The sequence below is a fragment of the Bicyclus anynana genome, chromosome 20 (assembly GCF_947172395.1).
Source record: "Bicyclus anynana chromosome 20, ilBicAnyn1.1, whole genome shotgun sequence".
NCBI lineage: Eukaryota > Metazoa > Arthropoda > Insecta > Lepidoptera > Nymphalidae > Bicyclus > Bicyclus anynana.
This window is the reverse complement of record NC_069102.1, coordinates 6,973,525-6,998,045: the sequence shown is the minus strand read 5'-3', so window position 1 is coordinate 6,998,045 and position 24,521 is coordinate 6,973,525. Positions and strand designations below refer to the sequence as shown.

Genomic DNA, 24,521 nt, shown 5'->3' with positions numbered 1-24,521 from the left:
TAATTATTAAATAACTAAATTACATTATGTGAATATGTTCTTTTGTAATTCTTTAATAATTTTGAATAAATAAATAAAGTAAATAATTTAAATGATTTAAGAGAGATATAGGTGTTGGATTTCAAATTCTATAAATTCCAATAGATATATACTGTTTATAATACGAATATAATGCATTATAATACAAGCCAATGTTACTTGAACAAACTCACAAAGCCTGCAGTGTAAAGCCTACAATGTGAATGAAATATTTGATGGTAATGGGTGCTCAGAACAAATATTATATCATTTATGAACAGTAACCTTCAAGTGATCATTTTCTTAATCTCATTATTGTTTGGAGCGCTCAAAGGATATACAATAATAAAACAATTTCGACAATGACAGTTGTTAATTACTGCAAGAGCTGAATACGCGCAAACATTATTGTTACTTATTCGTAAGAGATTAATATTCAGTCAGTAATTGAGGCGCAATAGGCATATTGAAATGATTATTGTTTACGTCGGCGGGCACATTTGACGGCCAGGAAACGATTGCCTGAGTAAATAGGCAAGTCGCGACATACCTTATTGGTTGCGTCGGAAACTTCACGCATAATTTTTTCAAAAGCGGCCGTTTCCTCAGCCTGCTTTTGATTATGGAGGGCTATTTTTTCACTAAATTTCCTAGGATTCGCCATGATGGTCAACAAACATTTATTCTTCTCTTTTTACATCACAATTTTCTGCACTCTAGAATCAAAACGCGCCTGCCTGTCAGACAGAAACTCAATGTTGCCATTACAAAAAAATGGAAATCATACAGGTTAGAAAAATTGCAAAACACTGCGAAAATCAACAGTGCCTTTTACTATACTATCCGATCTTGGTCCGACCCGTTATTAATTTACGTTGTAGAAACATCATCATTCAAACTTATAACACTAAAAGGAAAACCACACACAAAAGAGCGCGAAGTCAATAAATTTTCGTAAATCGTAACTTTTCGAAAGTGATTAACCCATAAATTATTTTCAGACTTTAGGCCCATGGTCAACAGATACTAAAAATTTGTTGTATTTGTTATAATTATTTTTTTATTTATTATAAATTTAAATTTAATATACTGTATATAAAAAAAAACAATTGGATCTAATGTCTTGCGCAGTACACTGTGCACAATTGACAAAAACTATTTACTCTGTAAGAAATGTCACCTGTCACTTCCTGTCAATTGTCATGTCACTGTCAGTGTCATTCATTTCAATTAATAACATTGGTCAATGGTCATGGACTGAAGGTGTGTGACTGTGTGGTGGCCTGAGTTAGGAAATTGAACAAGATTCCGGAATTTGAAATCTTGTCTTTATAATGTTTGTGAATAACACAGCTACAGCATTCTATTAGTAGTTTCTTTTCGTGTCGGAACTGTGCTTCATTATGGAGGAAAAATACATATTAACATTGGATATAGGAACAACAACCATTCGTTCGGTTATTTACAATTCAAGAACTGAAATTGTTGGCAAGGCGGTTGATCAGGTGTTGTAATTTAATCTACTTTGTAACAATTCTAATATTCCCTCTAACCTCCAGTTATTTTAAATGTATGTGAACTTTATCATATAAGATTGCTTTCAGAAATTTCATTATCTTGTAGACTTGTAGATTATAAACTTAATTATAATAATAATTAATGTTAATTTCGATTATCTCTATACTTAGTAACCAGCTTTAATCTTATACCTATAAAAGAAAATAATGAATGAAAAATATAATTATGTAGCTTCCTTGACTGCAAGATAGACAAACATTTTTATAGAATTCTATTTGTGGGAGACAGCTTGTGATGTAGTAATAAGGACACAAATGTTTTTGTGAGTGTAAACTAAAGGAATGAAAATACAGCAGATTTTTTTTAATTATTTACAGCTCAGACCAATTATAGAAGGACCTGTATCACACTCATAGTCATGAACAAAATTGTCTGTCATTTCCTGAAGAAAACGAGCTTAGATTTGGTATATATCTTATAGTAAACTAGAAGTTTTTGCCCGTTTTTTACACAATTCAATTACACAAAAAGGTATTTTTACAAGCTGTTTAACCAACAAACACGATTACAACTATTTAACATCGATACTATAGAGACAGTTTTTATAATCGCATTAGATCATTGATCATATACTTTGACAGAAAAGTAAAATCTTGCGAGGCAGGTTCTGTACAATAATTGGTCTGAGATTTACAGTGATACAGAGGTGTGTAATCCATAAAATAGTCAAGTTTCCAGATATATTTCAATATTTTTGAGAATTATATAAAAAATTTAAATGACATTGGTTAAGTTGTTCTCAAGTTAAGGTCTGACCAACAGGAAATGGGGATACATTTTTATATAAATACATTTATGATTTATATGTGTCTGCATATTGTGATCCTTCCACTTAACTACAGACCTAGCCAAAAAGATGTGGTTTGATTCCAGTTGGTTCTGCAATATTTATTATTTAGTATATTTTCTACAATTATTAATCCTCCAGTGTGGGTTATACTGTTCAGCAAATATAATAATAAGTATTTGTGGTGTTAATCTATTTAAATTTTGTTTAAGGTGGTGCTCCACTATCCCATTCCTGGCTATGTGGAAATTGACCCTGACGAATTATGGAAGTCTATTGTTGGTGTTGTGGATACAGCATTGCAAAGTAAGTTAAAAGATTCTCAGAATTTATTCAACCATAAAGAATCCCCAAGAAAATATAATTATTTGTAATTTTAGCATCTGATATCACTGGGCAAATCATAGTTTTGTTTGTAGAGTGAGAGACTAAAGTCCACTTCTGTGCAGTTTTTACTTTCTGCTCCTTTCCTCACTTGGCCACAATGTTTGGCAATATTAGTTTGTTGGTACTAATCCCTGCTAGAGTTATCATTTATCAAGCCAAGACAGACATTGAAGCAAAAACATCATGGAAAGGAATGGAATGGAAAGAAAACTGCATACCAGAGAATGTTCTGAATTCTCTGCGTGTGTGAAGTCTGCCAATCCGCATTGGGCCAGCGTAATGGACTTTTGGCCTAACCCCTCTCATTCTGAGAGGAGACCTGAGCTCAGCAGTGAGCCGAATATGGATTGATAATGATGATAATGATATAAAAAAGAAATTGAAAGTATCAAACTAAGTAATTCCAATTTTAAAATTTGCTGGGCGATTTCAGACTACTTTCATTAGCTAAACTAATAATTTTAGCTATAAAGAAGAGTGATAAGATTTGTACTTATTTTTTATCTTTCTCATATTAGATGCCAAACTGTCAGCCGCTCAGATAACTGCGATGGGAATATCAACACAAAGAAGCACATTCATAACATGGTCCCGTCAGACTGGGAAGCCCTTTCATAGATTTATTACATGGAAGGACCTTAGGGCTGATGAATTAGTCAAAGAATGGAACGATTCATACACGTGGAGGGTATTAAATTTATTATTTTCTAAGCATTAATTTTGTTTTTTTGTTGCGCTGTTAAAAAAATATAGGGATCTTAATATTCATAAGCGAAAGGTCATTTATCACGATATCTCGAAAATCGCTTGGCGTACAAAGTCGTAATTTGGCGGGGAGGTGGTTCATAGGTAGTAAAGGTCCAGAAGAACAGATTTTGCGAGAGGGCCGGATTAAGGAGGTCTAAGTGCACACGAAGTCGCAGGCGTCCGCTAGTTATATTATATGTGGAAGTAATTAGTAAAACTATTGAATTTATTGGCATTGTGTTTTTTTGAGACTTAAAATTGTGTGATACTTTTTGCCTATATTTCTCAAGCCTAGAAATTTAATAAAACAGTATTTAACATGTATATTTTTTTAAAGTGCAGATTAATTGCAGCTCATCAAAGTTGGGTCATATGTGTTGTACATGCTATCACGGAGCAAGAGGTTCAGAGCTGGAAGTGTTCTGAAGTTCACCAACAATCAGGTATGTTCTTTTTACCCGACTGCATCAAGAAGGATTATGTTTTTCGTGCTATCTTGTTTGTTTGTATGTATGTATGTAATATTCTTTATTATCTCATATCTTCCAAACCACTTAACAGATTTACGTAATTAAGATATCGTTAGATTTGTCTTAATAACCCAAGTGTTCTTAAATTGGTGAAGTTAAAAAAAACCAACTCGACGACTATGAGACCCTACAGACTTGTGAAAAAGAATTTTTTTTTCGAATATTGCGATATGGGTATCAAATTCAGGAACTTAAAAAGAGGATTTCAAAATGGTAAATCATGGCCACATTAAAAAAACCTACAATTAGAAAGACGTTATTTATTAATCGCTATACAAAATACGCTAGGTGGATGACTAGGTGCTAGCAGTCAGGTTTTTTATTTTTTTTAAATTATTGTTTCCAAATTTTCATTTCATTTTTGTTCATATATTGTCGAAAAATGTGTTTGGCCGCTATTTAATTAGGCAACCTATTTGCAATGTGTTACTGCGATCATTGTCTATTGTTTATTTCATAACACTAATGAATAAAAAATGAGGGTTTAAATTTCTAATGCCGGTTCTTAGACCAATAAAATAATTTCAACATCATTCATACTTGACTATAAACCTGATGTTTTTAGATTAACAATTAAATTTTTACCTGTTACATGCAAGTCTATTTTTTCGTTACATCAATAAAAACCAGCAAGCAGTTTCAATGCCATCAAGTTAATTAAAAGACCACAACAACAAAAATGTTTATTCTCTTTATATCTTAGTTTATTGTACCTGTAATAATTTTCACAAGTAGGTAGTCATTACTACTTAAGTGCAGGTCAACAAGTTAAAAACAGTATAACAGAACACTACAACAATGTTATAATCACTTTTAGGTATTGGTTTTTTTATTTTGTTTTACTTATTTAATCGGTTAAATTAGTTGGAAAAAAGAAAAGAATTAAAATATAGAATATTAAACAAATATTAAGATACAGGAAGAAGACCTAACACAGCAGCTTTTACATGAATCTATACTTAATATAATAAAGCTGAAGAGTTTGTTTGTTTGTTTGTTTGATTGAACGCGCTAATCTCTGGAACTACTGGTCCGATTTGAAAAATTCTTTCAGTGTTAGATAGCCCATTTATCGAGGAAGGTTATAGGCTGTATATTATCCCTGTATTCCTACGGGAACGGGAACCACGCGGGTGAAACCGCGCGGCGTCAGCTAGTTCATTATAAATTATGTAAAAGGTGCTGAGAGAGGGACGGCACTTTGGGGCCTAGGGCGGCAAAGACTACAAATCCGCCACTGGCTATTCTGAACATCGAAATTACAATGTAAGCAACATTGTAATTTCAATGTTCAAAAATAGCACCATGTTATTGCCAATTGAATTCACGTTTACTATTTGTGTTTTGTGTATTGTACCTATGTTAGATTTAATAATACTTGTATATATGTATAGACAAAATATATGTATTTTAGAAGTACCAAAAGTCAGTATTAAAAAATAGATCTCAGATTTTGAAATTTCTTTTGCTACTAGAAAGCCACGTTATTTATGAATGTCATAGGCTATATTTTATGCCCGTATTCTCATAGGGTCGTCATTCCAGCACCTTAGGACCCCAATGTCCATCGGCTCTTCGAACTATGTGCCCCGCCCATTGCCACTTCAGTTTCGTAACATGTAGAGCTATGTCCGTGTCTTTGGTTCTTCTGCGGATCTCCTCATTTCTTATTCGATCACGCAAAGATACTCCTAGCGTAGCTCGTTCCATCGCCCGCTGTGCCTTCTTATAAGGCCCATAGTTAGCGATCAAATCTCAGACCATCACAATTTGCCCAGTACTGACTACGCTGGGCATACGACATCAAGCGAGTGGCCTGGATGCAGGCGGCTCAGAATCTTGATGTTTGGAAGTCTACAAAAGGCCTATGTCCAGCAGTGGACGCCCGTCGGCTGATATGATGATGATGATGATTCTCTCGGGAACGGCAACTACGCACGTGAACGTCGGCTAATTTTATATACTCGTATATCCTATATCCATTTATAGACCACCTTTGAATCAGAGCAAGCGTAGTAATCACTGTAAAACACCAACGGCTTCGCATTCGTGATTATGTGCATTAGCAAGGCTTCGTCACGCAAACGCTGCTACTAGAACGATTATAATTTATGTAGCTATTATCGCTTTCCAACTTTTTTTATTTACCATAATCTTACTTCTAACTAAAACTGATCAGCATTTTCGCTGGTATGTATGTTTGTTTACTAAATCACACCAAAATACCTCAACTGATTTCGCTGAAATTCGGCTGAGATGTCTTTGGCATTGTTTTTTCAAAATCGCTTTTTTCTTAACACTTCGTGGTAACACAAAAAATAAACATTTTTTGATTATTCCAAAATGTACAAAGTAATAGGGATGATGACAATTTTTTAAATTGTATAAAAATTAAGAGTATGCTAATAGTAAAGCAATTTTCTAAAAGTAACAGGATATCCGCGATCATTTCTTTCGGAGCTATAGGGATTTAAAGGGTCAGATTTGCGGTGCTGCCGCGGATCCCTGAAAAACGCTCCATACAAAATGGCACGAACTAGTGACGTCGTTGGCTCGCTTATCGTTAGATTTGTATGGGCGTTCAAACAAAATCACTAATATCTTAGTTATTTGTGCGTTTATGTTTATAGTTCATTTATTCAAAAATGTCACATTTAATGTAAGGAAGCTAAAACTGTATGAATTTTTATCTAATTGCGATAAAAAAAAATTGATAGATTTTGAAATTTTATTATCTTATTTATTTTGCAAATATCCAAACATTCTTTGCTTTTTTTTATAAATTAGTTAATATTGACCTTATTTACCCGAATGTATCATAAAAATCAATTTATTCAAATTCATGAGTGACGAGTAATTTTTTCAAAATTTTAAATTTAAAGTCGTGTTACACAATTTTTGTTATGGATTTCTGCTGGTCGTAATATTTATTTTAAGTGGATTGCCAAATACATGTTTGGACTCATGTTCAAATAAGTATGCCACAGTTACTTTATTTGTTAGGAAAAAACATATTTTTACTTCAATGTTACATTTGTACAATAAGTTTACGAAAACTTTTATATTTGCCTTTTGCTCTACGAGTATTTTTTACATACAGTTTTTGGCACTCAAGTAAATAAGTATATGTACTTATTACCAAATACTTACTATTTGACCGGATGAAATTGTTTGCTGGTCTCTTTTCCCACCTTACATGTACTATAAATAATATTTTTCAAGGTTTTATTTTATGACTTTGTTGACATTTTTAATGTACATCATCATTATGTATATTCGGCTCATGGCTGAGCTCGAGTCTCCTCTCAAAACGAGACGGGTTAGGCCAATAGTCCACCACGCTGGCCCAATGCGGATTGGCACACGCAGAGAATCAAGAAAATTCTCAAGTTTGCAGGTTTCCTCACGATGGCTTTCCTTCACCGTTTGAGATCCTGGAAACGGAGGTTCTGGGTTCGATCCCCGGCTGGGCAGATTGAGATTTTCTTAATTGGTCCAGGTCTGGCTGGTGGGAGGCTTCGGCCGTGGCTAGTTACCACCCTACCGGCAAAGACGTACCGCCAAGCGATTTCGTGTTCCGGTACGATGCCGTGTAGAAACCGAAAGGAGTGTGGATTTTCATCCTCCTCCTAACAAGCTAACCCGCTTCCATCTAAGACTACATCATCACTTACCATCAGGTGAGATTGTAGTCAAGGGCTAACTCGTAAAGAATAAAAAAAAAATCGTGATATTTAATTTCTTAAAATGCATTCAATTGAAAAAATGCACATAACGGAACCCTAAAAAAGCCGACGAGGTCGCAGACACCGTCGAATGGAATTGAGAACAATATTATTAAATTCCGAGGTATTTTTTTTAATTAAAATTACCTTGTTTTGTTTCAGACAACTATGAGACTAAACTGGGTGTTGCATAACATACAAGAGTTCAAGTCGGCAGTTCAAAAGAATGACGCCATGTTCGGGACCTTGGACACGTGGCTGTTGTACAAAATAACAGGTAAAGGCTAATTACTTTGACTGCCAATTTGAATAATTAGTATGATATTATCATGTAGGCTAAATACGTATGCATAGCGAATAAACATATTTAAGTCTTTTTCATGAAATATGTCTCCCAGACGCGGCGCTGATGCCTCAATGGCGCTAATTGTCATTTGGTAATAGCGGTCTGTCATTTTGTGTAAGGCGCTGTCAATTTTAGTTCAGGTTTTAGCCACGGGACTTCTTTTATGAAATGGACTCTACTTAATCTTTAATGCGAATATTTAATATCGACTCTTCATAACCTCAGGAAAACTTGTGAATTTTAACCTATACTACAGCCACTTCACACACGCAGAGAATTGGGATGATGACTAGGTTTGAATATATTGATTTTTATGATACATTCGGGTAAATAGGGTCAATGTTAACTAATTTATACATAAAAAGCAAAGATTGTCTGGATATTTGCAAAATAAATGAGATTATAAAATTTCAAAAACTATTAAAAAAAATTTATCGTAATTAGATGGAAATTCATACAGTTTTAGCTTCCTTACATTAAATGTGACATTTTTTAATATATGAACTATAAAGATAAACGCACAAATAACAAAGATATTTGTAATTTTGTTTGAACGCGCATACAAATCTAACGATCATTACATTGCCTATGACGTAATTTTTTCGAGCCATTTTGTATGGGGCGTTTTTCAGGGATCCGCGGCAGCGCCGCAAATCTGACTCTTTGAATCCCTGTAGCTCCGAAAGTAATGATCGCAGATACCCTGTTGCCTTTACAAAATTGCTTTACTATTAGTATACTCTTAATTTATATACAATTTAAAAAACTGTCATCATCCCAATTAAGAAAATTCTCAGATATGCAGGTTTCCTCACGATGTTTTCCTTCACGGTTTGAGACACGTGATATTTAATTTCTTAAAATACACACAACTGAAAAGTTGGAGGTGCACGCCCCGGACCGGATTCGAACCTAGACCCTCCAGAATCGGAGGCAGAGGTCATATCCACTGGGCTATTATAATATTAGTATAGATAAAAGCTTGTATTTCATTTTTCATTGTTACTTTAGGCAATAAAATCCATATGTCGGATGTATCGTCAGCATCGGCGACTGGTTTCTTCGATCCCTTCACGATGCAATGGGCTGGCTGGGCCATGTCACTTTTCGGTATACCCATGGGAGCCCTGCCGACGGTGGTCGACACGGCAGGGGACCATTTCACCAGCACCTCCCCAGAATTATGGGGAAGTGCGATACCTATCAGAAGTTGTGTGAGTACATTTTAAACTTATTTTTTGGAATACTATTTAGATTATTTTTCGTCTTCTTTGAACTTTTAAAGTCTTACAAGTAACCTATCTTTCACACAATCATGATCTCCGTAAATCACTATAATGGTACTGGACACCACACACACTCACACAATACATACACGCAACATAAACACAATCACGCACCACTTTTGTTTCACAAATCGAATAAAATTATGTTTTCTAACAAAGCTTGTATGTATGTCACGCATCTCTTTTGGTGGGCGTTGATTACCACAAAACAGTTGTAACCTTTGTGGGATCACTGTCACGTTTTGCTTATGTACCCTCCTTTTAAATTGCTCAAAATAAAAACTTTTAATCTTAATCTTTTAATTTCGCACTTTGTGTTTGTATAAGCTCAAAGCGAATTAGATAGACTGTAGTCTAGTGACCTGATAGCCCAATGGATATGACCTCTGCCTTCGATTAGGAAGGCGTCTGAATCCGGTCCGGAGCCTGCACCTCCAACTTTTCAGTTATGTGCATTTTGAAGAATTAAATATCACGTGTCTCAAACGGTGAAGGAAACCTGCATACCTGAGAATTTTCTTAATTCTCTACGTGTGTAAAGTCTGTCAATCCACATTGGGCCAGCGTGGTGGACTAACTGCCTAACCCTTCTGAGACGAGACTCGTGCTCAACAGTAAGCCGAATATGGGTTATTAATGATGATGATGAATATGTTATAGATAGAAATAACGATGCATTTATTTCCAGATAGCAGACCAAACAGCTTCAATGTGGGGCTCTTGTTGCTTTAACGTCGGTGATATAAAGCTGACCATGGGCACGGGGACTTTCTTCAACATCAACACGGGGAGGTCGCCCCATGCCTCTGCGTCCGGTCTCTACCCCGTGGTGGGGTGGAGACTTGGGGATGAAATTGTGTTCTCGGCGGAAGGGGCGAATAATGATACTGCTAGTATTATTAAATGGGCGCAGAATATTGGTGAGATTTTCGATATATTTTCATAATAAGCGGACGCCCGCGTGAATTTTAGTTTTTCACAAATCTACAAAAGAACTCGGGATTAAAAGTAGCCTATGTGTTAATCCAGAGTAAATTCATTCCAAATTTCAGCCAAATCGGTTTAGTAGTTGTGGCGTTAAAGAGTAACAAACATCCATACAAACTTTCGCTTTTGTAATATTAGTAGAAAGATTGAACAATGACTACCAAAATTGGAAAAGCCAAACGCAATTGTAGATCAACAGTTCTAATTATATGGCTTGAAGATCCTTTATCTTTTGTCCTTTCATCTTTGAAGCATCCCTGTAAAGTAAAATAAACAAAAGTTTTAATGGTTTTTGTTGTGTCTACATTGTCTATGCATTATTTAGGTTTGTTTGACAATCCACTTTTCGTTTATAATAGTAAGATTGAATAATTACTCCCAAAATTGGAAAAGCCAAACGCAATTGAAGATCCTTCATCCTTCGTCCTCCTGTTCATCTTTGGGGCATTCCTGTAAAGTAAAATAAATAAATATAGTTTTAATTTTTTTTGTTGTGTCTACATTGTCTATGCATTATTTAGGTTTGTTCGACAATCCCCAAGACACAGCCGACATCGCGATGTCAGTGCCAGACACTGACGGCGTCTTCTTCATACCAGCGTTTAGTGGACTGGGGGTAAGTTGAATACATTTTAATTTCTATAAATTTAATATAACAATATGAACTAAGTTTTTATTAATTAACACAATAAATACATGCCAAATAATAGAAGGCTCTGAAAGAAAAGTAGGGACAAAAACAATTTTTATATTTTTTAGCTGTCCATCACTAAAGTATCATAGAAAATGTAGTCGAAATCCTAAAGTTATATAACGGTCTGAGATCTAAGTCTTCTCAATAGCAATACATACTGACAAAAGCTCTCTAAAAAGAAAGTCCAGCCATCTATCTTGGCAACAGCTGGCATAACCATTTAGCATAACCTCTTATAATCTCTATAATAAATGTGTGACTGTGCCTTATAGTCGAAATTGGTTTACTATAATCTTATTTATATGAAACAAGCTTGGCCATAATCTTACCTGATAGTGTTTTTTGTGGCCTAACGTGGAACGTGCTTGCCTAGAAGATGTCTATTCTTTGATGTTTTAAGATACTGTAGTTATGATTAAAAGAAATATCTTTAGAAGAAGCAAATATCTTTCTTTGTACGAGTTCTAGGAATGTCAACATTGGGATGAAAACTTACCTGATGTGAAAAATACCAAAATATTAGCAATCTCCCCATAGGCGTATATAGCGGGCCTTAGAATGGTCCAGTGCCCCCCTAGAATTCTGACCTACTGATTTAAAATGAAAAATCCATAAAATCAGTTGAGCCGTTTCAGAGGCCTGCGACCACAAACATTGTAAACGAAATTTTCATATTGAGTGTCGACTCTGCTCAGCGGCATGTTGGGGGCCAGGCCCACCACAGGAAATGATCCTAGACACGCCAATGAATCTCCCGTCGATGGTCAAGATTTTGAAGTTTTCCCAGAATCATAATTCTTAAGTTACGTTTAAAATCAGTGATGGATATTTTACCAGCCTCCATACAACGACTTCACGGCAGCGTCAGGGTTCGTGGGCATGAAGCCGTCCACAACCAAGGCGCACCTGGTCAGAGCTGTGCTGGAGTCCTTGGCCTTCCGCACCGCGCAGCTGTACACCTGCGTACTGTCAGAAACCTCCTACAACTTTAGCACTATCAGGTAATTTATCTACCTCGATTAGAGCAATTCACGTAGTTTAGAAAATCGATAAACGTTAGGGTCCCAAGATGCTGAAACGACGACGCCGCATCAGAAAGCACAATGTTGGTCGACCCCTATACTACAGCCTTTCTTGATGAGTACTGTTTACCAACAAAGAATTAGAAATAAAGATAGAAAACGCATGCCATTTCATGGCTTATTTATTTAAAATGATTAATGGTTGTTTATTAAATGTTATGTAAAATATATATTAACCATATATATTTGTTCTAAGCTTATTATTCAAATTTATTTTCATTAATTTAATCATTATTAGGTGTTAAATGACTAGTGATTTATACCCTCATTTTTAATTTGTTTGTTAGTAAACAGTACTCATCAAGAAAGGCTGTAGTATAGGTGGACCGATGTCGTCAAGCGGTTTGAGGTGAGTTACTGGACGCTGGCGATGCGATACCGTGTTTGTTGGTCTTTACAGGAGTTTATTTCCATTAGAGCTCGTCCATCAGTTGGTAATGATGATCAAATAGAACGAGACATATAGTTCGAAGAAACAATAAACGTTGGGGTATTAAAGTGTTGGAATGGCTACTGTTGGCCGACCCCTCAAAGTTGATTGACGACATCGAGCGAGTCGCAGGGAACCCCTGGATGCAAGCAGCTCAGCACTGAGCACAATCAGGTAATTTTTCTTCCTCTATTAGAACAACTCACACAATTTAGAAAGCCGTTGGTACCAGGATGTTGGAACGACATCGAGCGAGTCGCAGGGAACCCCTGGGTGCAATGGCGACCCCGCATCAGAAATCACAATATTAATCGACCTCTCACTAATGAGGCTCAAGGTGCTGAAGTGGCGACCCCGCACCGGAAAACGCAATGTTAGCCGACCCATCACTAGGTGGATCGATGACATCAAGCGGTTTACGGGGAACCTCTGGATGCTGGCAGTTCTAGACCAAAGTGTTTAGATGTCTTTACAGAAGGCTTATCTAAGGCAGCTCAGCTAAGGTGTTAGAATGGCGACCCCGCACCGAAAAGCGCAAAGCTGGTGGACCCCTAAGTGTACTGATAACATCGAGCGCGTCGCAGAGAGTTGCTGTATGCAATGATAAAAAGTAAAAAAGTACTCGTAATGTAATGTATTGTAGGCAATTGCACAATAGTTGTATCGGTCATCATGGAGCGAATAAGGTCAACCTTAAGTTCAATGACATCGTATTTCATTCCGATACTAGCTGGACCCAGTGAACTTCGCTCTATTTTCTCGTAAATAAACATCAATCTTTTCAAAACATCGACAATCGTAATAGTAGAAGATCCTGTTAAGAAACGACCTTCACCCATCTAGTAGAACACAGAAGATCCTTTTAAAAAACGACTTTCACCCATCTGATTATTGGATGAAAAAAGTGTTTTATATCAAATTTAGTACGATAAAACATATATTGCGAGTAGGTTAAATATTTCCTGACCAAATCAGTAAAAAAAAACAGCTAGTTAGTATCAACTTTTAATAACCTCGTTATCGATACAAGTTGGAAGAGGGGTAGGTATTATACCTAAAGTTGTTACTTACCAGATGTTTTTCTTACTGATGTTTAATTAATAGTTATACAACTTAACAGCCACAATGTCCTGGCGTGGTCATTATCTCGTTTCGACGCTTCAAAATTTTCATTTCCTGGTAACTCAGTTAGCTACCAGAATCAAGAATTTTCGTAAATGAAAAAAGTTGATCGTCTCATCGAAATGAAGCTACTCACAAAAAATTAACATGATAGTAATCAGTTGTACTACGGACTATGGGTGAAGGTCGTTTCAAATACGGGTCTTAGACTATAAATATTGAACATAAAACTTTTAATTTATGTTTTTTTTTAATTATTATTACAGATTAGACGGTGGTGTGTCGAACAATGACTTCGTGGTACAATTGGTAGCTGATTTGACCGGTCTGAAAGTGGAGCGCCCTGTACAAGTAGAGATGTCATCGCTGGGCTGTGCACATATAGTTGGTTTTCAACTAGGTGAGATTATAGCTATGATATTATCTAACACTAGTAGATGCCGCTCGGTTTCACCCGCGTAGTTTCCATTCTCGGGACGGGTTAGTTTTGACGGCCTCCGTGGCGCAGTGGTATACGCGGTGGATTTACAAGACGGTGGTCCTGGGTTCGATTCCCGGCTGAGTCGATTGCGGTTTTCTTAATTGGTCCAGGTCTGGCTGGTGGGAGGCTTCGGCCGTGGTTAGTTACCACCCTACCGGCAAAGACGTACCGCCAAGCGATTTAGCGTTCCGGTACGATGCCGTGTAGAAACCGAAAGGAGTGTGGATTTTCATCCTCCTCCTAACAAGTTAGCCCGCATCCATCTTAGATTGCATCATCACTTACCATCAGGTGAGATTGTAGTCAAGGGCTAACTTGTAAAGAATAAAAAAAAAAAAGTTCTCGGGAGTAAGGATTGAAATAGTTTGTGTCGCTAGCTATTAATGTTATGTAGTCTACTGATGAAATTATTTTTAAAGGATAGAAAACAATGTATGATACTGATCCTGTTCTAATGCGTTACGGCATAAGGATCTGGCATTGATCTAGTAAAAAGTGGATGCACAATCAGCAACCAAAAAACGTCTCCACTGTGTGACAAACACAACTTCTTGGCACTCAATTCAAGTAGTCGCATTTGCAAATTCAACCTTAAACTCAATACTTAAGGTTAAATTTGCTCAATACTTAAACGCCATAGGTATAATTTTCTTTACCAATAATTCTAAAACTGCCAAAGCAAAATTGGCCAGTTTTTAAGTGAAGTCCTTTTATTATATGAGGTCAATGGGATCTGGTTAAATAATGGGTCTAATAAAGAAAGTTTTCTTGAAGAACAAAATGATTTTTTTTATCACTCTTCTTGTTCGCCAGTTCGCCAGTGTACCAAAGCGGCGAAGAAACTTTGAAGCTGTATTATTTTTTTTATTATTATAATTTTCTGTTACCAACAAGCTTAACAAACAAGAAAACAAACTCAGGCTGTATGGTCAACGATCTTTGCTTGTCCATTGGGGACAAATTAAAGTAGATATATCAAGATTTTTTGATATAAGTAAGTTACCGATTAAACACTAGACCAAAGAGCCAGTTGTATTTTTTGTTCTATTTGTATACTTGTATTATGATTATGTAAATACTGGACTTTGTGACATTTATTCCAAAATTATCTAAATGTGATAATAGGTCTCGATAGAATGCTAATTACCAACTTGGCAAATACATCAATGGATTTACACACTTGATAAAAATAATAAATACTCCCAAGAGGTGATAATTCATTTTTTACTTTATTTCAACGCCAAACTAATATTGTATATTTTGTCTTTACCAGTAGCGCAGCGTGGTAATTTGTAAAAACACATAAAACGGTACAAGTATTCACACACACATTTAAGTATTCACACAGCTTAACAAACCTAAATAATTATGGCAGTTCATTGAACCTTAAATGACTGACGTCCTGCTATTCGTTAATCATAACTGACACACATTTTATTAATTCTGTCTATTCCAGGCATATTCAAATCGAAAGACGAGCTCAAATCGCTCCGCAAAATAGGCACAGTGTTCACGCCTAGACCGCAAGTGAAGAAATCGTACGAAAAGATAGTCACGCGATGGGAAGACGCCGTCAAAAGGATGTGCGGTTGGTACCTAGGGAGCAAATCGTCTCAGTCCCAGAACTCGGTCCACGACTCCAGTAACTCGGTCACTCCACAGAACAGCTTCAAGGTCACCAAGCTAAAAAGAAACAGTAGTGCCAAATAGCGGTGGCTTTTATATCTGCTGCTATTTGTCGCGTGCATTCCTATATGCAGATGATATTTGGCCAACCTATCTAGTTTTAAGGCGTACTGTTGGTATATTTATAAATTGACGCGGTTTTAACTCGGCTCTGTTGTACTAGGGAGGTGCCTATACTAGACATTTGAATGGGGGTGATGACTAGGTTTGAATATATTGATTTTTGTGATACATTCAGGTAAATAAGGTCAATGTTAACTGATTTATACATAAAAAGCAATTGTCTGGATATTTGCAAAATAAATCTATACTAAAATAATAAAGCTGAAGAGTTCGTTTGTTTGATCAAACGAGCTAATCTCAGGAACTACTGGTCCGATTTGAAAAATTCTTTCAGTGTTAGATAGTCCATTTATCGAGGAAGGCTATAGGCTATATATTATCCCCGTATTCCTACGGGAACGGAAAACACGCGGGTAAAACCGCGTGGCGTCAGCTAGTAAGATTATAAAATTTGAAAATCTTTTATCGTAATTAGATGAAAATTCATACAATTTCAGCTTCCTTACATTAAATGTGGAAATTTTCAATATGTGAACTATAAACAGAAACGCACAAATAACAAAGGTATTAGTGATTTTGTTTGAACACCCATACAAATCTAACGATCATTACATTGCCTACGACGTCATTAGTTCGTGCCATTTTGTATGGGGCGTTTTTCAGGGATCCGCGGCAGCGCCGCAAATCTGACCCTTTAAATCCCTGTAGCTCTGAAAGTAATGATCGCAGATCACCTGTTACTTTTACAAAATTGCTTTACTATTACTCTTAATTTATATACAATTTAAAAACAGTCATCATCCCTATTGACGCGTTTTTAACTCAGCTCCGTCGTACTAGAGACTGGAGGTGCCTAAATAGACCTTTTGGTACAAGACCTATCATATCCTATATTCCCATAGACCTATTTTCATTATCAACCCATATTTGGCTCCCTGCTGAGCTCGAGAATTGAAGAAAGAGAGATCCTCTCAGAATGTGGGGGTTAGGCCAATAGTCCACCACGCTGGCCCAATGCGAATTGGCAGACTTCAAACACGCAGAGAATTGAGAAATTTCTCTGGTATGCAGTTTCCTCACGATGCAAAAAATTCGAAGATTCCTTAAAGTGTACACATCTGAGTTGCTTTAATCTAAATTTTGGTTGATTATCATGTATCTCAGATATCTATTGTAAAATTTCCCTCACATTCATCAAAATTCAACGAAAAGACTGCCAATCCGCATTGCCTAACTCGTCTCATCCTGAGAGGAGACTCGTGCTCAACAGTGAGTCACATATTATAGGTTGTTAATGATGACTCATTATTTGAATACACAATTGACATATTATAACAGTATACAGTTATAAAAATCTGTTTTAATTTTTTTTTTATTAAAAATTCAGCTATTGGCACAAGTCCTTAGTCTGGCAAGTTCGTTGATGACACTCCCATAATATGCGGGCGACGGGGGGAAAGACTGCGCTGGTGTGAAATGGTGCATCAGTCGTGGGTTTTCATTTATCACTACACGCCCCCCGGCCCGCGCAGGCCATCGGGAATGTTACGAACGAAGTTGCCAAGCTGTAGTATGATTACATTCTAAGGGTTGTGGATTTGATATCTATAAATAAATTAATGAGAGATTTAGTATTAAGACACTGGCGAATGCCTTCATATGCCTATATTAATACGTTAAGATGTAGTTTTAGAAAGAAAAAACTCGTAATTTTTAAGATATTATCACTATACTTCAAGCGCTGTAGGATGGTGCGGGTGACAGTTCGTTTCACTCTGGAAAGTTTGTCACGATTCACGATAATAGTTTGTATTATGAACCAGTGGCGTGCATAAGGTTGTTGATCAGGGTATGCGCTGGTAAGACAATTTAACCAAACTGGGCAAATCAGTTTGGTTAAATTGTCTTACCAGTGCATACCCTGATCAACAACCTTATGCTTATGCGGTGACAATTTAACCAAACTGGGCAAATCAGTTTGGTTAAATTGTCTTACCAGTGCATACCCTGATCAACAACCTTATGCGCGCCACTGGTTCATAATACATACTATTATCGTGAATCGTGCATTGGATAAGCATTAACAAAACATTTGTTAGGGTATGCAGTGCTTTAGTGCATGTATGAAGTGAACGCCACTGTTATGAACGTCATAAAGCAACTGTCACCCGCACCTCACTCAGGAATGTTTGTCGCGATTCACGATAATAGTACGTATTGTGAACGTCATAGCAACTGTCAGCCGCACCATCCTACAGCGCATGAAGTATGAAAAACGTCGAACTATGCTCATATATTAACTACATTCCTAATAGAAAGTGAAAGGGTTAGTTATTTGATTATGTACAGTTCACAAAATAAGATTGATTAGTCATAGTTCGTTACTAAGGAATTGTATAGAATAATGAGTAATTTTAATCAATATTAATAATTATATCATTATTTAGAACTGATACATTGTACATGATAGAAACTAGAAAGTATTTTTAAAATTTTTTCAAGACTATTTGCCATATCTTTTTAAATATGACCAATATTCCCATTACCCTCCAACTAGTCGGGAAAGACTGTATTAGGAATGGGTACGACACTAGACCAACTGAGCGGGGATCGAACCACCACCCCTCGGTGATGAGTCCGGCCGCTTTACTGTTGAGCTATTGAGGCTTCAATATATGCCAACTAATTTCCGGCCGCTCAGAGATTGCGTTTCTGACAGGTCGTGATCGTATGCAATGCTAGTTCGAAGACTAACAGTAGTTAATATAAGTGCGGGAAATTCACATTTAGAGTAAAAACCCACAAATTTAAGAAAACGGTCAGTGGAGAAGATTTCTGTTTTAGATTAGATCCAAAGTCATGAAAGAAGTCCCCACAGACGCGGCGCTAATTCCTTAATGGCGACCATTGTAATGGCGGTGTTATTGTATTGTGTAAGGCGCCGTCAATTTTAGTTCAGAGGGCCTAGTGGCAGCTTGATACTGTGACGATCACGTTAACGTAAACGCGACTTTCTAAGGAATTGAAAAAGCGCCATCTAGTAGCACTACTGCGCAACTGTTTCAATTCCATATAGTAAGAGTATAAAAACATTGAAAACTCCCACTAGGCATACAGCTCTTAGCCGCGGGACTTATTTCATGAAAAGGACTCTCTACCTGTCTGTTTAAAAAAATATAATAATTTCAGACTCATAGACAAATATTAATTGCATAGTAATTTGTATGTATATTGTCAAGTTAAATTATCTATAGGGTGCTTTAGATTTGGTTTGACAGTAATTTTGTTGGATTTGGGATATGGATTTTGGGTGAGTATTTCAAAATTTGTTAGACATGTTTATGGCTATGTAAATCTTGTATACGAGTTTCTTAATGTAAGACTAAAATGATATTGTAAAAAACGGCACACACTTGACAAGGCGTGGCAAAACGGATTAAGTTGTTAAATTATTATAGACTTTGCTAGCGTTAAAATAAAGTCGTAAATTAATTAACATTTAGTCTCTCGGTGACTACTTGTCGTTTTAATGGAATTTTGACTAATAAAATGTCAAAATTTAGTTTAAAATTAACAATCGTTTCTAGCCGCGGCTCGTTAGGTGAACGCCCGACCCTAAGGATAGGCGTCCACTTATCTGCATCGTATGTAGGTATCGGATGCATTATATTAAACGGATTTTTTTTTATTTTACCGTAGATTCGTGCGATCCGTCCTATGCGGTTTAGTGGACGCACTTGTATGATTGTCTATACAAAAAATCCTACGATCCGTGTGATACTTGCGATGCGGATATGTGGATCCTACCATAAATGACCATTTTGTGATATCGCCCGTAAATGACATTTTGTATAGTATTAGGATATAGAATATTATGGTAATGTTTATATGTATAAGTAGATGTATAAAATTACGATATTATCATTTTTATAATATTAGTCTTAGTTTTTAATATTCAAAAATTTATATCTAATTGCCTTATTGTTAGTTATTATTATTGTTTAATGTTTATTTTTTTTCAATTTATGTAGCTAAATATGGAATTGTTGAATGATTATAGTCATTTTTAAATATTTTAGGGAGCATTGATAACAAGTAATATTTATATTCTACATTAAAATGATTTAAATTAGATATACGCTTGGAAATTATGAATCTTTGGGCGCCATCTGCAGGTACAAGAGAAGCGCAACGAATAGACTCCGCGCCACGAAAGAAGTCCCGCGACTAAAACATGAACTAAAATTGACAACGCCTTACACAAATGACAATAAGACCGCCATTACCAAATGACAATGATCGCCATTGAGGGACTTGTTTCGTGGCGCGGAGTATACATTATACTGTCATCAGAGGCGTGCACTTCATAGATGGGTAAATGTACCTACCTATCCTGAGGACTTATTATGAAACTGTATTGAAGAGGTTTCCATTTTATACATTTTTTAGCCAGCCCTAGTTAAAAGCCTTTTGCATGCCACTGACTGTCGTAAAATAATCTCCATATTGTCAAGTTATAGACCTAATGGTATATAGTCCAGTGGAGATTTTATAGCATGCGCAAAATTTTGAGTCCTCTCTGAACACGAGGCGTATGGGGATAATACCTGAGGTAGTGTAGCGATATATATATAGTATATATAGAATTTATATAGACTATAGAGTTTATGTACACTACTGGAACATATTTGTGTGATGAGCCTGGAAGATTTCCAGTATCTTTGTGTGTTTATAGATTATATATTTTTTTATATGTATATGATAAACGTATCCGTAGCATATAGCGTAGCGTATTCGAATCCGGTCCGTGGCATGCACCTCCAACTTTTTAGTTGTGTGCTTTTTTAGAAATTAAATATCACGTGTCTCAAACGGTGAGGGAAAACATCGTGAGGAAACTTGAATTCTCTGCGTGTGTGAAGTCTGCCAATCCGCATTGGAACAGCGTGGTGGACTATTGGTCTAACCCCTCTCATTCTGAGAGGAGACTCGAACTCAGCAATGAGCCGAATATGCGTTGATAATGATGGTGATGGATGATGATGACATGATAAAATCGGCTCACTCCACGCCAAGAAACCAGTCCGCTCATTGTCATTTGCTAATGGCGGTCTTAGTGTCATTTGTGTAAGGCGTTGTCAATTTTAGTTCAGGTTTTAGCCGTGGGACTTCTTTGGTGGCGCGGAGTCTATCCTAGTCTACCCATAACAGACTATAAATATGCTTTCTTTGGGGCTAGATAGTGATGCGTGTATTGTTTATATACCTATTTATTTATTGCAATATGCGCAACATGCCTTTGCCGATAGAATCATGACTTCTGAGATGGACTTTAGCGGTTTAGATAGACTTTTGAGAGGTGGTTAAAATTATCGATATTTTTCTTTTATATTTTGCTCAATTTTCCATTGTTTTTAATTTACTATAAAAGTGTTAAATAATATTAAGTAATAAAAATGCAATAAAATGATAATGAGAATTTGATTTATGTTTTTTTTATTCTCTACAAGTTAGCCCTTAATTACAATCTCATCTGATGGTAAGTGATGATGCAATCTAAGATGGAAGCGGGCTAACTTGTTAGGAATACGATGAAATCCACATTCCTTTTGGTTTCTACACGATATCGTACCGGAACGCTAAATCGCTTGGCGATACGTCTGTGCCGGTAGAGTGGTAAGTAGAAGCCTCCCACCAGCCAGACCTGGACCAATTAAGAAAACCTCAATCGGCCCAGCCGCGGTTCGAATCCAAGACCTCCGTCTTGTGAATCCACCGCGCATACCACTGCACGACGGAGGCCCTCACGGAAATTTTTATTTAATTACTACTTTGATAGTTTTAATTTTATCTTGCATCTATAATAATCAGTTTTTTAACTTGTATATTAACTGTGTCATTAAATGCCGGCGTTGAATGAGCAGCCTATAGCTTTGCAAACTGGCTCGCAACACTCCCGATGGTCCGCGCGGGCCGGGTGGCGTGTAGCGATGAATGAAACACCCGCACGCACGATTTCACACTCGTGCAGTCTTTTCCCCCGTCGCCCGCATATCATGGCAGTGTCATCAACGAATTTGCCAAGCTAACAAACTTTCAAAAATCGATTAGTCATTCTGTATTTTCAAACACCTACCTATGCATCAACCTGCCTGACTCGTCGGTCCCTTTGAGGTCACTTAAGCCTAAACTAGGTCAAAGTTCAATGACTTCATACTTACGAAACAGAAATATACAGGATGTTTACAATTTTTAATTTTTTAATATTGTTAAGAGGTTTCTTGTTTTGGACTTACAAACGATGAAACTAGCATGGTGTATGTTCTGGATTTACTTATATAATTTTCATCTATATCTATTGTGTTCCGTGATATTTATGTAAAGATAGCTGCACACTAGGCCATGCGCGAGGTGGCTGTAATTGGGACCTGGCTTGCAAAGAAGTTCTTACTGAATTTGTCGGCCCTCGTACCTATTTACCTACTAAATGGGTAGTTCTATATGGCATAGAATAGTGCTATTTCATTTCATAACTCCCGCAACTGTTGATCTAGTTGGTAACGGTCATTTAGGTACGCGTATGTATCATAAAAGATTCGTGATATGACCTCTGCCTCCGATTCCGGAGGGTGGTAGGTTCGAATCCGGTCCGGGGCATGCACCTCCAACTTTTCAGTTGTGTACATTTTAAGAAATTAAATATCACGTCTCTCAAACAGTGAAAGAAAACATCGTGAGGAAACCTGCATACCAGAGAATTTTCTTAGTTTTCTGCGTTTGTAAAGTCTGCGAATCCGCATTGGGCCAGCGTGGTGGACTATAATTGGCCTAACCCCTCTCATTCTGAGAGGGAGAGCTCAGCAGTGAGCCGAATATGGGTTGATAACGACGATGTATTCCTTTGTTCCAAGAGTCAAGTACAGCCAAGTACGGCAACATGACACAACTGACACATTTATTATAGCTTGGCAACTTCGTTCGTAACACTCGATTTTCCGCGCGAAACGGGGAGCGTGTAGCGATGAATGAAAAAACCAAGACTGATTCACGTCACTTCCCCACATGCAGGATTTCACACCCGCGCAGTCTTTCCCCCTGTCGCCCGCATATCATGGGAGTGTCATCAACGAACTTGCCATAGTATAGATATACCGAGAAACCATGCAACTAACACTTCTGTATATAATTGTACTTGCGCAGACAACTGTCATGTTCAACCGAACGGGGTCTACCTATTGTGAATGCATCTTTATCGGGTGCATATTTACCAATTATCTTAATTTTCTTGTTAGTTTGTACATGAAATTGTAAGTCACGCTCAAGTAAAAGGTAATATATAAAGAAGTCCATTACCAACTACCTTCATAATTCATCAAAATGGCGAAGGGAATGATATTGTTTATATTATTTTTACTCGCAAGAAATATATGTGCGCGTCTGCGAGACGGCATGCTGTTGTGTCCGGAGTTTTTGAAAACTGGCGAAAATATTTGGGAAGGAAATGATTATTTGGATTACAATCCTGAACGAGATTCTGCCAGTCTTGTGTATATTGAAATAGCTAATTCTGTATAAATTATATATTCAGTGGTAGTAGTTTTACTGCTAAGAATTAGGCTATATCCCTACCTATCTTATATATCATCTACCCAGTTTTCCATGGGTCATCTATTATGAACATAGATGGAAAACTGTGTAGATATTAGATTTATTAACTGTAAAGTGCAAAGGAACTATGGAAGGATATGTATCACGAAGTAATTGTTCAACATTTTACATATCTTTATGTAATGGTTTAATGTTGTAAGTTGGTTAATAGGTAGGTACAAGTTAATTACATAAGTACATCTTTGAAAAACAGTTATTTACATTTGTTTATTTTCCTAAAATCAAAAGATTATAGATTTAAACGGGTACCCTACGTAGGTAGGTAGGTACTACTAATAAAGAGGAAAGATTTGATTGTATGTTAGTTTCCATTGAATATGCTCTGATTGACAAACCGATTTAAATATCTTTCACTGTCGGGAAGCTACACTATCCCCGAGTGCTATAAGCTATATTTTTCCCCGTATTCCTACGGGAACGGGAACCACGCGGGTAACACCACGCGGAGTCTGCTAGTATTTAAGTTTAAAAGAACTTTTGCAGAGATAATAGTATATTTATGACAAATTGGAACTGGCTTGATTTATAAACATATTTCACACAATCTACTCGTAAATATAATATGGTCTACAGCTTAAGGCTCAAATTCATATGAAATAAACTTCATTTTAGGTGACCGGTTTAGATTCGGTTGCCGCAATTTTAATATCTATTAATAAATTTTGCGAATTAAAACTATTTAACAAAAATAATATAGATTTAACGTTCATACTCTATTGTACATAATTTGCATTATTTGTATGCAGTTCATAATGTCTATATCGATTATTTTCCACTAAATAACACAGTTTGACATCAACCAACCCAAGTAGGAAGCGTCTTAATTCTTCTAACACCAATGAGGTTATTCTCGTAGTTTTCACCTTCGAAGTCTTCTAGAAGATCATTGCTAGGGTTGTCTCCT

General features: G+C 36.6%; 2 protein-coding genes across 2 annotated transcripts in view; one reads left to right on the top strand and one right to left on the bottom strand.

The window, feature by feature from the left end:
• LOC112045156 (CREB-regulated transcription coactivator 1) overlaps positions 1-768 on the bottom strand; it is a 44,481-nt gene extending 43,713 nt beyond the window's left edge. The window contains exon 1 of the mRNA XM_024081245.2: positions 569-768. Within this exon, the coding sequence (XP_023937013.2) occupies positions 569-682 (114 nt within the window). The 5' untranslated portion in view covers positions 683-768. The remainder of the gene's footprint in view (positions 1-568) is intronic.
• Positions 769-1,266: 498 nt separating this feature from the next.
• On the top strand, positions 1,267-17,835 carry LOC112045157 (putative glycerol kinase 5). Its single transcript, XM_024081247.2, has 11 exons — positions 1,267-1,523; positions 2,596-2,689; positions 3,289-3,458; positions 3,871-3,960; positions 7,935-8,049; positions 9,130-9,332; positions 10,093-10,324; positions 10,913-11,007; positions 11,923-12,086; positions 13,986-14,119; positions 15,657-17,835. The coding sequence occupies exons 1-11, from the start codon at positions 1,422-1,424 to the stop codon at positions 15,908-15,910; spliced, it is 1,653 nt and encodes a 550-aa protein (XP_023937015.1). The 5' UTR covers positions 1,267-1,421; the 3' UTR covers positions 15,911-17,835.
• Positions 17,836-24,521: the final 6,686 nt, after the last annotated feature.

Excerpts from the sequence above, each read along its gene's own strand:
- LOC112045157 (XM_024081247.2), top strand. The coding sequence starts at position 1,422 with ATGGAGGAAAAATACATATTAACATTGGATATAGGAACAACAACCATT. Across the intron at positions 3,961-7,934 it reads TGAAGTTCACCAACAATCAG|ACAACTATGAGACTAAACTG; the intron begins GTATGTTCTTTT and ends GTTTTGTTTCAG. Across the intron at positions 14,120-15,656 it reads TATAGTTGGTTTTCAACTAG|GCATATTCAAATCGAAAGAC; the intron begins GTGAGATTATAG and ends TGTCTATTCCAG.